The sequence below is a fragment of the Lutra lutra genome, chromosome 17 (genome assembly GCF_902655055.1).
Source record: "Lutra lutra chromosome 17, mLutLut1.2, whole genome shotgun sequence".
NCBI classification, from domain to species: domain Eukaryota; kingdom Metazoa; phylum Chordata; class Mammalia; order Carnivora; family Mustelidae; genus Lutra; species Lutra lutra.
Genome location: NC_062294.1, coordinates 57,284,828 through 57,299,376, shown reverse-complemented (window position 1 = coordinate 57,299,376; position 14,549 = coordinate 57,284,828). Strand labels below are relative to the sequence as shown.

The 14,549-nt window shown below is 63.3% G+C and overlaps 2 protein-coding genes across 10 annotated transcripts in view; one reads left to right on the top strand and one right to left on the bottom strand.

Annotated features, from left to right (window-relative positions):
* Positions 1-6,091, top strand: part of PPP1R12C (protein phosphatase 1 regulatory subunit 12C) — a 23,690-nt gene extending 17,599 nt beyond the window's left edge. For 4 of the 7 annotated variants that reach the window (XM_047711123.1, XM_047711119.1, XM_047711120.1 and 1 more), the window contains exons 18-22: positions 57-138; positions 279-383; positions 610-660; positions 835-885; positions 970-1,617. In XM_047711123.1, the coding sequence (XP_047567079.1) occupies positions 57-138; positions 279-383; positions 610-660; positions 835-885; positions 970-1,056 (376 nt within the window). In that variant the 3' untranslated portion in view covers positions 1,057-1,617. Of the gene's footprint in view, positions 1-56; positions 139-278; positions 384-609; positions 661-834; positions 886-969; positions 1,618-5,744 lie in introns of those variants that run through there. The other 3 variants (XM_047711122.1, XM_047711121.1, XR_007123869.1) reach the window with 2 other exon arrangements.
* EPS8L1 (EPS8 like 1) lies at positions 1,924-14,549 on the bottom strand. Of its 3 annotated transcripts, XM_047711125.1 has the most exons (20): positions 14,474-14,549; positions 13,812-13,864; positions 12,417-12,457; positions 11,938-11,996; positions 11,242-11,403; positions 10,762-10,911; positions 10,151-10,233; positions 9,162-9,417; positions 8,763-8,889; positions 8,500-8,588; positions 8,334-8,408; positions 8,087-8,235; positions 7,432-7,573; positions 7,292-7,320; positions 5,084-5,210; positions 4,865-4,996; positions 4,615-4,720; positions 4,257-4,431; positions 3,882-4,014; positions 1,924-3,796 (listed from the first exon to the last, which is right to left on the bottom strand). In XM_047711125.1, the coding sequence occupies exons 2-20, from the start codon at positions 13,826-13,828 to the stop codon at positions 3,710-3,712; spliced, it is 2,139 nt and encodes a 712-aa protein (XP_047567081.1). In that variant the 5' UTR covers positions 13,829-13,864; positions 14,474-14,549; the 3' UTR covers positions 1,924-3,709. The 3 variants fall into 3 exon arrangements, with proteins under 3 accessions (XP_047567081.1, XP_047567080.1, XP_047567082.1); XM_047711124.1 differs by having other exon boundaries at positions 7,292-7,573; XM_047711126.1 differs by lacking the exons at positions 10,762-10,911; positions 11,242-11,403; positions 11,938-11,996; ... (1 more) ...; positions 13,812-13,864; positions 14,474-14,549 and adding an exon at positions 10,397-10,602 and having other exon boundaries at positions 7,292-7,573.

Here is a 14,549-nt window from a genome sequence, read left to right as displayed (position 1 = left end):
GGCTGTCTGTAGGGCTGTGGAGAGCCCCGCTGACACCCGGACTGCCTCCGCCCCAGCACTTCAGAGGGCGGCCCGTCACCTCGCAGGCAGCGGGACCCCGAACCAGCCTCGGAAGAGCCCGACGGAGGCTTCAGGAAGGTTTGCAGACTCCCCTCCCCCAGTCGGCCTCCGTCCCTGTCGCCCCCTATCTGTGGCTCTGCCTGCCACATCCCTGCACCGCCACCCCACAGCCTAGGGGCTGGCAGGCCTGACCCTGTCCCTCCCCCCGGACCCCCCAGCTGTACTCAGAGCTGCGCAGCGAGAACGAGCGGCTTCGAGAGGCCCTGACGGAGACCACGCTGCGCCTGGCACAGCTCAAGGTGGAGCTGGAGCGTGCCACGCAGGTGCGGCCGCGGTCTGTGCTCCCCAGCATGCTGTGCGGCTCGGCACCCACTGCTGGGCAGGGAAGCCCGAGCGACAGAGCGAGGGGGGGACGGGGACGGGGTCAGGGTGGGGTGGATCCTTGGGGGCGGGCTGCGTGGTGAGGGATGGGGTCCTCCAGAGCCTGGGCAGCTGTCCCCCTCCTGGACTTCGTGGTTTGGACATTTGTCTTTCCTCTGTTCTCACCAGAGGCAGGAGCGCTTCGCAGAGAGACCGGCCCTCCTGGAGCTGGAGAGATTCGTGAGTAGGGGCTGCTGGAGTGGGGCCTGGTGTGGCCTCAGCCTTACGAACCACTGTGGGCCTGCAGAAGGCCACACTGACCCAACCTGGCCTTCTTAACTTTGCCCTTCCCAGCCTTAATGGCTGCTGGCCCTCCCCAACCCCCCGGGGCCTCATGCCTCCCGTTGGTTTCAGGAGCGCAGGGCCCTGGAGAGAAAGGCAGCCGAGCTCGAGGAGGAGCTGAAGGTGAGTACTAAGGGGGCACCGTGGGCAGTGGGTCCACTGACCTGGGCCCCCGGCTGACCACTCTCCACCCCTCCTCTCCCACAGGCCCTGTCCGACCTCCGGGCTGACAACCAGAGGCTCAAGGATGAGAACGCAGCCCTGATCCGTGTCATCAGCAAACTCTCTAAGTGACTCTGGAGAAGGACCTTCCCCCGTACCCGTATTTATCCAGCTGCTTCTGCCACACGCATCCCTTCCCCTGTGTGAGCACGAGTGACAGGGCTCCCAGGGGGTCTCTGAGAAGCCATAGCCTCCCTTCGGGGCCTCCAGACTGTGAGGGGAGTACAGAGTCCCCAGGAGCCAAGGGGGGGCCCCCGAGGCCAGGATGGAGGCGACAGGCCGAGCCAGGTAGGGGGACGTTGCTGAGGGGGGCTCGGGGCTGGAGGTGGGACCAGGGAGGAACCGAGGACCAGGAAGTGCCAGGACCAGTAGCCAGGACCAGAGTGGCCACCAGAGGTGCCCCTCTCACGTGTGATGCCACCCCAGTCACCCCTCCCGTTCCTGAACAGGGATCCGAAAGAGTGCCAAGAGTCCCGCCCGCCCGGGCCAGGCGGGGTGTATACAGGGTCCTTGTGCAATAGGGAGGGAGGTCTCTATTTTTTGCTGCCCCCTCCCCGCCCACTGTCAGGGGCAGGGGGAGAAGATATTTTCAAGACAAAGCACAGGCACCACAAATAAAAGTCGTGAAGTTGCCGCCCTGTGACTGTGTCCCTGGGGTGGGGGGGTGGGTGTGCAGTGCTTCCCTGTGCCTTTGTGCCTGTCCCTGGCCAGACCCCTTGAGTGCGGGGGTGGGGTGCCGGGGGTGCATGGGAAGGGCTTGCAGGGAGGGGGCCATCTCGAGCCACGGCCCCGAGCCAGGGCCGCTGTGGTAGCCGCAGGCGGGAATGCGCAGCCGGCCCAGAGGCCTGGGCTCACCAGTGCCCCCGCCACGAATGTGAGCCAGCCAGTGAATGTAGCACTGATCTTAGAAACCCGAGGATTTGGGCCTTTTTGGCTATTCGAATGGGATAGTAGGAGCTCTTCGTCCGGCCTGGTCACAGGTGGCCGGGCTGGGCACGAGGCTGGGGCGTTCTTTGATTCCTGGTCATGTTCTCCTTTCCGGACCCCGTCCTACCTCCTGGTGCTGTGGTAGCGAGGGAATGGGAAAGACCTGACGTGTGAGGAGAGGAGGGGTCGTGGGGGCGCAGGGGCCAAGGGGGCACGGGCGTCTGTGTGCCCACAGGATTGCGGACCGGCCGCTCTGGGTCAGCCCTCTGGAAAGCTGGCGGGGCAGATACTTCAGGTGTCAGGGAGGGAGCAGGGCGGGGTGTCAGGGAACAGCAGGGACCGAGTCTGTAGGGCGGCGGTGTACCTGAAATGTGGAAACAAGGAAGCAGCCTGTGTGGCCCGAGAGAGACAGGAGGGATGAGGTTGGAGGCGACGGCCAGCTATGTCGGGCTGGCCCCGGTGAGGTGGGACCTAGGCTTTAACAGGTCCCTTTGGCTGCTGCATTGACAGCAGTCTGGGGGATGACAGGGACAGAAAGGGGGAGCCCAGCTGCTATGATCTCAGCAAGAAGTGGGGGTGGCTGGAGATGGTGAGAGACCGTGAAACTCTGGGAATAGTGGAGGGGACAACAGCCTGCAGGTCCTGACAGGCAGATTGTGATAGGATAGGGCGTGGGTCTGCTTTGCTCCAACCCTGGATCTTGGATTTTATCTGGTGGGTTATGGGGGGAGGGCAACAGAGGGGAACAGAATCAGAACTCCTGCGTGCCCAGGGCTGGGTCTGAGCTCGTCTGATCTTGGAGGGCAGCCTGGGGGTCTTAGATAGAAGCTCACAGGAACTAGGTGTGTGTGGGGGGAGGCTTGGCAGTGGGCATCTTGGGGACACGGAAGTGATCACAGGTCGAGGAGGAAAGGGCTGTCTTCCTAAAGCTAGAGGGGCATCCAGTCTGAATAAGGATGGGATCCAGAGAAAACCTGTCCTAAACCAGCTGTGCTCACGGTCTGGACCATGGGAAAAGGAGCTGGCTGTCCCTGACAGTTGTCACCTCACAGAACAGTGGCCAGGAAGCCTGTGGCACATGCAGGAGTCAGGCCTCCTTTGTGGCTGGGCCCCCAGCAGTCGGTGGGAATGGAGGGGAGAGGGCGCTGGGAGAGGACAGGCTTCTCTGAAGTGGGTGTTTGAGCTGCAGCAGGGAGGCTGAGCCACTCACCAGGCAGCAGAGAGCACGCCTGAGCCCAGTGGCTGAGGGGTCCTGGGGGTGTTTGAGGAGGGCAGGGCCAGAGTGCAGGGGGCAGGGGGAGGGGAGGAGGTGGGGTAGGGACCAAACCTCTCAAGGCCTTAAACGTGAGGCGCTGGGGCTAAGGTGGTCTTGGGGAGCCAGGGAAGAAGACTGGGTGTTCAGAGCTCTCTCTGGACTAGAGGACTGGCTGGCAGGGGAAGAGGAAGCCTGAGAAAGAAACCAGAAAAGGTAGGGAGGGGGACCTGGGGCGAGGGGCAGGTTGCTGGGCCCCCTGGTGGCCGCGTAGAGAAGGGAAGCAGTTGACAATGCCTGGGAAGAGGACGCTGTTTATGGTCTGGGTGGCATCTCACCGTGCGCAGGGCACCCGAGTGTGGCCCCTTTCCCCCCACTCCTGGCCAGTCCGCTCACTCGGGAGACTCCACGGGGTTGGGGGAGGACCAGAGGCGGAACAGGTCTGGAGCCTTCGCCAGGGGTTGTCTTCCGTGGGTGGGGGCAGTCTGCAGAGTCCGTTCTCCCGCGGGGCTGCCTCGAAACTTCGAGCAGAGCAGCCGGGGATGGTCAGATAACCTCTGTTTCCAGGTTGCCTTCCACCTTCTTCTTCTGCTTCTCCATCACCGCTTCCAGCTCTGACACTTCCTCTTTGTCCTGGAGGGCGGGGTGGAAAGCAGAAGCCTGACCTCCCAGCCCTGGGCGCCCACCCAGGCCCCGGCAGGGGACAGCAGCGGCTCACCTCCAGCAGCGCGCGCTGCACGGTGACCTGGCTGTACACGCGGGCTCCCTCCTCCGGGCTCACGGCCCGCAGCTCCTCCTTCTGCAGCGAGAAGAGCTGCGCGCCAGTCAGCACGCCCAGCGCCTCCACGGTCCTGAGCAGAGCCGAGGGGGAGCGGTCAGCCCCCCACCCCCCGCCCCGTCCATCCCCGCTTCAGCTCCAGCATCCCTCCCCCCGCCCCGTCCCTGCACCTCCGGAGGAGGCGGGCCGCGTTCGCCCGGCTTTCCACGGAGGCAGGAGCTCCCTGGCCACGCCCACTAAGGCCCGGACAGCCGGGCCAGTCGGGCACCCAGACACACCCCATCTCAGGGTCCCCAGCCGGCCGCAGGCACTTACCCGGCTCTAAATCCCTTGGCCTGCAGCCAGGCGCGGACCTCCGCGGTGTCCGAGTGTGGGCTGAGCTGGGGCTCCAGGGCGCGGGGACCCGGGGCTGCGCGGCTGGGGCCGGAGCGGCCCTGGGCCAGGCGCGCCTGCAGCTCCTCATTGACACACAGCATCTGGGAGAATTTCTCTGCAGGAGGAAAACCGGGAGGGAGCGTGGATTCAGGACGAAGGGTCCCAGGGCCTGAGGGGAACAGATCTCCACCGTCCTCAGGATGGGTTGGGAATCTGGTTCCTCTTTTTGAGCCTTGGTCCCCAGACCGGAAAGCGAGGACAAGGACGGATCCCTGGAAGGGGTGCCCCCATCACTCACCCTTCTCTCTGGGGTCCAAGTTGAGGTTATCACAACTGTCCCAGTGGGGCCGAGACGGGGTAGGAGCTGGGGCCGGCGCTGGTGCGTGATGGGGAGTGCTAGCCTCCTAGAGAGGGGGTTAGAGCACTGAGTCCCAGCCCCTCCACCTTCTAGAGGTCAATTTCTGAGCCCCCCCCCCCCGCCAGTGCCCTTGGCACCTGATCCTCAGATCCCTCCTTCCCTTAAGCCCCGGGAGTCTGCCCTGGCTCACCAGGCTGCCGGAAGGGCTGTGGCTGCAGCTTCCCCGGGGTCGCTGGTGGGGTGTCAGGATATTATAGGGCACGTATCCTTCCTGCCCTTGCTGGTCCCGAACCTTCCACCACTTGCGCCTGTCATCCAGGACCTGAGGGGGGTAGGAGAGGAGGGCTCAGAGCCTGGGTCTGCAGCTAGGGCTGGGCCCCTGCAGTCCCCGGGGCCTCCACCCCCTCACCTCCAGCACGTCCTGCTGCTTGACCGACAGCTCGCTGCTGTTGCGGGCCTGGAAGTCGTAATTACACAGCACCCACTTTCCGTCCGGCTGCGGCTGCGGCTCAGCCTCCGGCTCTGGGTCTTGGTGACTGTGGAGCAGGAGCGTTGGGGATAAGGAGGTAGCCAGTCCCGCTGCTCGGGCAATAGGGTACCGGTGTGAGCTGGGGTTAGAGCCAAGCAGGGGTAGGGCAGGGGCCAGGTTAATACTGTTAATAGAGACTTGAAATGAGAACATCTTGAATGCATTTTGCTCCTTCTGTACCTGGCTCCCAGCTTGAAAGCACATGATAGGAGTACTGACATCACCTCCATCCGACAGATGAGAACAGTAAGGCTCAGAGAAAATCACTTGCTCCCCAGCACACGGCTAAAAACAGCTGCTGTTTATTGAGCACCTACAGTGCACTGGGTTCAGGCTTAGGAGGAGCCATAGTTAACAACACAGTGGTTACTGTTCGTTGACTTCTAGAGCAAACTCGGTGCCAGCCCTGGTCAGAGACTTCGCGTGTATCGGCTCATCTGGTTTTTGACCCAGACCCCGCTATAACCCTGACCTTGGACTCCCCTCTCCACTCCCACCCTTTCCTCCTCCACTCCCGACCCTATTATTTTCTATTTTACAGATGAGGAAGTGGAAGAACAGAGAGAAAGAGGCACGATGGTGTCAAGTCACAGAGCAAGAAAGAGGCATTGGCCAGACTGAGGGAGACCCAGGCAGGCTGGCCCCAGAGTCCGTGTCCTGAGTAATTCTGGCCCATGGTGCGGGCGGCTGGGGGTGAGCCTGAGCTACCGGGGCAGCTCTGACTGGCTTGCCTATAGTACCTCCTAGATTTCTAACTCCTCCAAGAAGGGATTATTATTCTCGTTTTCTCTGAACTGGAGGCTCAGAGAAGGGAAGTCAAAAGCTGGGGGTGTGGGGTGTCTGGGTGGCTTAGTCGGCTAAGCGTCTGTTTAGCTCAGGTCATGGTCCCAGGGTCCTCAGATCCAGATCCGCATGGGGCTCCCTGCTCAGCAAGGAGCCCGCTTCTCCCTCTCCCTACCACTCTTCCTGCTTGTGCACGCTCTGTCAAATAAATAAATAAAATCTTAAAAAAAAAAAGCTGGGGTGTCAAGCCCAAGATTCCAAAGCACAGGGAATGGGTGAAGTTCTGCGAGACTGGGCAGCTGGCGGGGACGGGACAAGATGTTGGCTCTGATCCCCCAGGAAGAGGGACCCCGGCCCGGATCAGGCCTACCTGTGCAAAGGAGAGGGGGGGTCTTCAGGGCCGGCGCCCCCTGTGTGGGGCTGGCAGCTCCCAGCGCGCTGTCCTTGCTGAGACCCTGCCGGGCCCCCTCCAGACCCCCCTTCTGCTCCTGCAGCTCCGCTGGTCGTCCTCTTATCCCACGAAGCTTCCCTCGCATCCATCCTCAACTTGCTCAAGGGCCCTAGAGTCCTGGCTTCTCCATGCCCCTTCTTGCCCCCACTGCTTTTTGGAGTCATGGACTCAGACCCCCAGCTCTTTCTTCCCCCAGAGATTGGGAGTCCAGGTCTCAGACCTTAATTTCCCCAACCTTCTAACCTTTGCAGGCTCTCCGCCTGACACTCGGCAGGAACGGAGACAACTGCTTTCCACAGGCCTAAAGTGTGGGTCTGGCCTCCCCGTGGCTGCCTCTTTCAGGGGCTCAGAAATACTACCACTTCCTAACTTCCCCAGAAACATGCCCCATGACTCGTGAAGGCCCAGGTCTTCTCTGGGTCTCCAAGGTCCCATGCACCAGACTTGAGCTCTTCTTCAAAACTCAAATGCCCAATCCCCCAGTCTCTTCCCTCTGACACCTGGGGTGCTGTCTTCTTAGAGACCCAGACAGGGAGCTTCCCTGACCCCTGGGAAACCAAACTGCCATCTCCCAGCCTCTCAGACTTGACCCACTCCCAGCCCCCTCCTCCCTCAGACCCTGCAGTCTGGGCCTCCTCCCTTGGACCCCTTAGTCTGGGCCCTGCCCCCTCCCCCTCCCTTCTCCCCCCTCTCCCAGCCCTGGTCTTCCCTCCTCACCACCTCACCCACCTGTGACAAGCCAGAGAGAGGGAAGGAAAGACAAAAAAGGAGTGGAGTTAGTGCCTGGAACCCCCAGGATGCACCCCTCCTCAACCCCACCTGTTTCGCCTTGGGGGGGGTGGCAGGACGCTCACCCATTGACAGCGACCTGGGGCGCACTTTGCTGCGGGAGAGAGAAGAGGAGAGGAGAGCAGCAGCTCAGGCAGGGCCACACTAACGCACCCAGCCCCACTGTGCCCCTGGGGGGAGTGCGAGGCTCTCCAGGGAGCCTTACCTGCTGGCGCTGCCGCTCGTGCTGCAGCTGTTTCTCCACTGGGTCCTCCCAGGCGCGGCCATGAGGGTCGGTCGCGGGGGGCTCCCAGCCGCTGGAGAACTCAGGGCTGTACGGGGATCCCTCCTCTGGGGGCAGCTCCAACCTGCGGCCATGGGGCTGAAGGCTCAGTGACCCTAGTCTGGGCCCGAGCCCTATGATTAACCTCAGGTTTTCCCCAGCCTGCACCCTGGGCGCGAGCGCCGCTCCTCGAATCTCGCGGCCCTACACCCGTGCTCCAACCACTCCCCCGTCCGACATCGACTGTGCTCGTAAATACACCGATTTCGTTCGAATGCCGCGGTGAGCCTCGGAATCTCCCCGATTCTGCACACGTCCCACCCCCTCCACTCAGTCCGGCTCTACTCTCACCCCTGCCCCCCCAGACTCGCTGCCTCCCAGCGCAGACGGCATCCCTTTCCCAAACCTACAGGTCCCACCCCTCTCCGCGGAGGCCGGCCTTTCCCGTTGGATTGGAGCTGGGGTTCATGCTGCGACCCCCGCCCCGCAGACTGTCTGCCCCTCCCACCCCGTGGGCTCCCGCCATTTGTCCCAGCTTCTGCAGCAGCCTCGGTCCTACGCGCCAGCTGAGCCCCGCGGCAACCCTTCCCCGCCTCACCCGGGGCGGGTCCACGAGTCCCCCAGCGACGTCCAGAGCGCACTCTCACGTGGGGTGAGGTGGTCCCGCAACAGTGCCACGGCCTCGGACGTCAGGCGCGGCCGCCGCACTTCACTTGCGAATCGGGGGCCGCCCGACGAGTCCACGACCTGCCCGGGGTGCAGGAGCGAGCGGCTCACTCCACCCCCAGCCCCACACAAAGGCGCGCCCTTCCCCGCCGCAGGGCCGGCAGCGCCGCGGCTCTCACCAGTTGCAGCGGCCCGAACAGGAAGTGCAGCAGCTCCGAGGACGAGGGGCTGGCGATGTTGCCGCGCAGCCGGGCCTGCGGGGCGCGGGAGGAGCCGGGGTTAGCCCTGGCGCGGGTGGGTTCGCCATCCCTTGCCCCGCGACGGCGGGGGCGCACGCGTTCTCACCAGCAGGCTGAAGGCGTACTTGATTTTCTGAAGCACGTCGGTGTACTCGGCCTCGGAGGGGGGCTTGGCCCGCAGCGTCAGGAGACCCTCTACGGGGAGGGGAGGCAGGTGCGGGGACACAGAGACAGCACCGGTCAGAGATCCCCGGGCAAGGGGAGTCACCCCCCGGCGGGGGTGGGGGGGTGCGTGGGGAAACCCTAGGCCGAGGGAAGAGGTTTGGGAGTGACTGGAGGCTCAGGATCCCGCTTGGGGGCGCCCCTCACCCCCAGCCGCCCGGCGCCGCGTCCGGCGGCTGCGCTCCCGGTGCTCCAACACGCGGGCAGCCTCCGCAGACTTCTGCAGCCTCGACACGAAACTCTCCACGTCGTCGAACACATGGTTCAGGATGTCCTGGGGGACAGAGCCGGAGACACGGGGGACTCAGGGATGTGGAGTCCTGGCCGCTCATCACCCCAAAGCCATCAGGCCCAGAGCCTGGACATCCTCCCGGGGCGGGTCACGCCCTCTGCTGCCAGGCCCTGTCCCCATATTCCAGTCACCGTCGGCCACTCCCCCAGGAGTCTGACACGCCCACCTGCCCCCAACAAAGCCCCACTCCTAGGAGCTGGGACTCACTCCCCACAGCGGGTCCCGCCTCCAGGCCCCCGGCCCACCCCACTCACCACGTCCCGCTCCGCCTGCAGACTGGCCAGCTCCGGACCTCGGGGGCCCAGATCCGGGGAGGCCGGGTCAGGGCTGCCTGCGGTCCCGGCCGGGCCGGGCCTCTGCGACTCTTCCGCTTCGGGGATGGGCTCCGCCTGGGAGCGCCCCCGGCCGGCGCTCACCGTGCTGATGACGGCTCGGACGGACGGGCGGCGCTGCAGGGGAGGGGTCTCGGCCACTGGCGAGGGGCGGCGCTGCAGCTCCTCTTGCGTGGCCCTGCGGAGGGACGGGGGAAGCAGCCTGGGTCCATGGGGGAGGATAGGGCAGGGGACGAAGTCGGGCCTAAAACTGAGACACTGGTCAGCTGAGCCAAACCTGGGGCAGGGAGAAATCGGAGGTGAGGGGAAGGGGAACGCCTCTCCAGAGGGAAACTGAAGCCGGAGGGAGGAGAAACCGAGGACCATAATTAGAATAAGTCGTTTTGGAGAGCGGGTACACTTGTCTGGATGCGACGGGGGGGGGGGGGGGGGGGGGGGGGCTTGAACCAGGCTTTGACTCCAAAACTTGTGCTGTGCCAGGCTAGGGGGATCTGCTCATTTGTCGGAGGGAGATCAAGGCCAGGGGGAGGGGGAGACCAAGGAGGGGGTAGGGGTAGAAGAGAGCGGAGGGGGGAGGCCAAAGGGGGGCATGGGGGGAGGACCGAGGCGGCGGGGGGGGGGGAGGACCGAGGCGGCGGGGGGGGGGGGGAGGACCGAGGCGGCGGGGGGGGGGGGGAGGACCGAGGCGGGGGGGGGGGGGAGGACCGAGGCGGGGGGGGGGGGAGGACCGAGGCGGGGGGGGGGGAGGACCGAGGCGGGGGGGAGGCCGAGGGGGGGGGGGAGGACCGAGGCGGGGGGGGGAGGACCGAGGCGGGGGGGGGGAGGACCGAGGCGGGGGGGGGGGGGAAGCTGGCCTCCCAGAGACCCCACCGTCCTCTCTTCTCCCCCGGCTTCCAGCCCAGCACCCTCACCTGAGCGCCGCGGGCCTGCGCTCCCCGCGGCCCGTCTGGTAGTCTTGCAGAGCCCCCTGGATGTCCTCGCGGATCAGCTCCGCCTGCCAATCGTGCTGTCAGGCCAGGTCCCCACCCCGCCTACCGCGTGCCTCGGCATCGGCCGCGAGGATGGGGTCCCCGGCTGGGCGCCAGACGCCCTCCAGTCAGCTGTCCCACGCAGCGCCCCACGTACGCCCACGTTCTGAACACTCGCCCGCTCTGCACCTCTGCCTCGGCCCTAGGCCTCTCGCCAAGCCCGGAGGCCGGTCCCGCTGTTACCTCAGGTGCCCCTAGACCATACCCGCCTCCAGGTCCCGCCACTCCCAGACCCTCTCCCCCACGTGCTGTCATGCTCTGTCCCAGACGCTCGGCTCCATGTCCTCACGTTCTACGGTGAACCGGTCCAGCTGTCCTCAAAACCCGCTCCCTCTCAGAACTTCTTTACAGGCCACGCCCCCTCTACTGGCCCCGCCCCAGGCCCCACCCCCCTTGCGCACCAGCCCCACCCTCGGAATCCACAGGGTCCACAGGGTCCACAGGGTCCCTTCCCGGTCCCAGCGGCCTGGCTCCTCCCAACCCGGCCCGCTCACCCCGAGACGCAGGCCCTGGAAGAAGTGCACGTCAGGGTGTGTGCGCTCGGGCTCCTGGCACACGAGCAGCAGCAGCGAGCGGCTCCGGCCGGGCGGCAGCACCGCGTCGCAGCGCACGATGGCACCCAGCGCGTACAACTCCAGCTCCTCCTGCGGGCCGGGTCGGCGGGTAAACTGAGGCCCAGAGCCGCGGGGACTCAATGGGGACAGCAGTGCCCGTGGGTACAGCGACACCGCCCAGGCAGCCGCGCGGGGTTGGGGGGTTCCGGACGGTGGCCCCGCTGTGCGGGGGATTTCCAGATAGCACCCCAGTTTAATAGAGGAACTAAGGATGCTCAAAAGAGGAGCGGAGATCTCCCAAAGTTCCGGGAGGAAGGACATGCAAGGGACAGGATTCACACTCAGAAGTTCGGGGGTCAAGTCTCTGGGCCTACCCCCGCTGGGGCCAGCCACTTCTGCTACCCACGTTTCCCCTGGCACCTTGGAGATGGGGTCAAGCAGCGTGACGTGGTCTGGAGACACGCGCAGCAGCATCTCTTGGGCCCAGATGCGGCCCTGGCTGTCCATGACGGCCAGCTTCCGTGAGGCGTCTTCCACTGTGTGCACGCCATCCTCCTCCCCCAGGCAGAACGTCACCAGGTGCTGGCACGGGTGCAGAGAAAGCAGGGAGTCCCAGGAGGACGCCGGGGTGGGGGGCTCCTATCAGCCTTCCCTCCCGAGACTAAACACCATTCCTGAAAGCCTTCCCCATCTCGGGCTCTAACGATGGGGCCCCTCCTCCCAGGGTCCTGAGTTTTGCTTTCATCTGAGCCACCAGCACCTGAGTCCAGCCTCCCCGCACACTGGAGGCTCCTTGAAGGCACTGGTTCTGTCTAGTCCCTCTAAGCTCCTCTGCCTCCGGTAGAGCACCCGGCACACTTGGTCTGAGCCGTCCTCACACAGGTGTACCTAACGTTTGTCCCCATGGCCTGACTGTCCAGCACAGACTCAAGTGGAAGGGACTTCCTCTGCCCAACGCCCACTTCTGAGGTGGGGGTGGGGGCAGGAACAGCCTATCTTGCAAATGAGCAAACTCAGTTTCCCGGCTGCCTTCTGCTTTCAACACCGCCATCTTCCCAGGCCTGCCTGCCTTTCCTCCCACAAGCCTCCCAGGGGCGACGCAGACGCCAAACTCACATTGACTAGATACTGGGAAACGTCAGCCATAACCACAGTGGAGTACCGCTTCCTCTGCTCTGTGGGGGAGAGGAGAATGAACCCAGGAAACTCAGTGCCTCCTCCCTCAGACCCAGCAATCCAGGTCCCCAACCCCTCCTCCCTCAGATCAGGGATCCAGGTCCCCAACCCCTCCTCCCTCAGACCCAGCAGTCCAGGCCCCCAGCCCCTCCTCCCTCAGATCAGGGATCCAGGTCCCCAACCCCTCCTCCCTCAGACCCAGCAGTCCAGGCCCCCAGCCCCTCCTCCCTCAGATCAGGGATCCAGGTCCCCAACCCCTCCTCCCTCAGACCCAGCAGTCCAGGCCCCCAGCCCCTCCTCCCTCAGATCAGGGATCCAGGTCCCCAACCCCTCCTCCCTCAGACCCAGCAGTCCAGGCCCCCAGCCCCTCCTCCCTCAGACCTGCTTTCAGCCGGGGGATTTCTTGTTCCCAAACTCACCATAGATTGACTTGGCACTTGGTTTGGGGGCAGCTTCTGGGCTGGTTAAGGAAAAAAAGAGAGAGAGGGCCCATGGGAATTGGGAGAGCATGGGTGCTTTGAATGCCAAGCAGAGCAGCAAAGACTTCCCTGTGAGGGCAGTGGGCAACCATGGAGGCAGGGGAGGCAGGGCCAGAGCTGGACGTTCACACAGGTAAGGCAGTGTGGTAGCAGGTGGTGGTGGAGAGTGTGGTCTCAGCTGTCGCAAAGAACTGGCTTGGGCTCCCCTGTCCATACTGCCTTGCCATAAGACCCTGGACAGGAGACCTAATCTCTCCTACCTCAGTTTCCCTTTCTGTGAGATAGGGGTTAGTAATCTGTTAGCTGCCGTCTGGTAGAGCGCTTGGTGGACACACGGAAAGTTGAGAGGGTTCAAAGCCTCAATAACTTAACTTTCAGTGCCATGATACAAAGGGTAGCAAACAGCAGATGCTCAATAAAGGGGGGGTTTACAACAGCATTAACATTTGGGGTAGACAGATACTTATCTTCCCCTCCTACTCCCATGGGCCTGGCTCTTCCCAGCTGAATACTTCTCTGTCTCCTGCTCTGGCCTGCCCTTCTAGGTCACCTTCTCCAAGAAGAATTCCACAGATATGACAGAGACTCAGGGTTCGGGTGGGATCAGGGATGAGGGACAAAAAACACACACTTTCAGTCAAACCTCTGCTCCCTATCCTGCTCCTACCAGTCAGATCTCTGCACAATTTGGTTACCTCTGTGCTGGAGAACTCACTACCTTATATCTCCCATACAGCTATTCCCATGGGCCTCTCTTTGTTCTTCTCACTGCTCACTCCAAGAGACTTGAACTTTATTAGAAACAGCCCAGGGGCTCCTGGGTGGTTAAGCATCGGACTTTTGGTTTTGGCACCAGTCATGATCTCAGGGTCATGAGATCGAGCCCCACATGGGGCTCCCCGCTCAGTGTGGAGTCTGCTGAAGACACTCTCTCTTCTGCCCCTTCCCCCATGCAATTTCTCTCTGAAATTAATAAGTCTTAAAAAACAAACAATGAAAACAAACAACAATGCCCAGATTTGTCTGCAAAGCATCAATATTTAACAAGCTAACCACGGCAACAGTGGCTCCCAGGAGTGGAGCACCTGCTCTCAGTCAGAGTCTGCTAATCTTTTACCTTCATTATCCTGTCAAGCTCTGTTTCCCAGAGGAGCTCACACTCAGACTCAGGCTTGGTGGCCAGGGTCCCCCCCTGCTGAGTGTTAGTTGGGCAGGGAAGGGGGAGCACAGGCCTCCTTCTCAGTGTCCACACCGGGAATGCTGCGAATGCCCCCTGAGGGTGCGGGGAAGAGGGTGGCGGAAGGGGCTGGGCAGCCCAGGGGTAGAACCACTTACCCTGTGGTGGTGCTCATGGTGAGAATGGGGAGCTCCTGCCACCTAGAGGTGCCCTGGGAACCAGCAGAGAGTGAGGGCTTGACCTGGCCAACTGTACCAAGGATTTTTTCCCCCAGCCCCTCCTCCCTCAGGCCCAGGAGTCCAGAACCCCCAGTTTCCCCTCCCTCAGACCTGGGAGTTCAGAACCCCCAGTCCCTCCTCCCTCAGACCTGGGAGTCTAGAACCCCCAGCCCCTCCTCCCTCAGACCCAGGAGTCCAGGCCTCCAGCCCTTCCTCCTCCACACTTTGTACTCTGCCCCCCAAATCTCTCAGGGATCCATGCATTTGGCTCCCTAATCTATGTGTACCCCATTTTGCTTCCTCTTTCCAGGGATCCTGTCTCTAGCCTAATCTCAGGGGCCCAGGAGTTCCAGCTCAGAGCTTCTGGACCCTAAGAACCAAAGGGTCTTGTCTCCAAGTCCCCTCAGAGAGCCATTCAGCCAGTTCCTCAGCCACTGTGACCTCAGGCTGTCGGGTCCATCTCCCGGCCCTCACCTCCTCAGGACTCACGGATTTAGGTCCACCAGCCTTCCTGGTATGTGGACCCAGGTGTCCTAGCCCCCTGCTCCTGATCCCCAGGAGTCCCGACATCTAGCCCCTCCTGGCGGGGGCCCCCTACTCACCTGCCACTGGAGAGGCCCTGCTCTCTGCTGTTCCAGGGTTCCAAATGCCTGCCCCGTCCTTCCTGCTCCCCGCCAG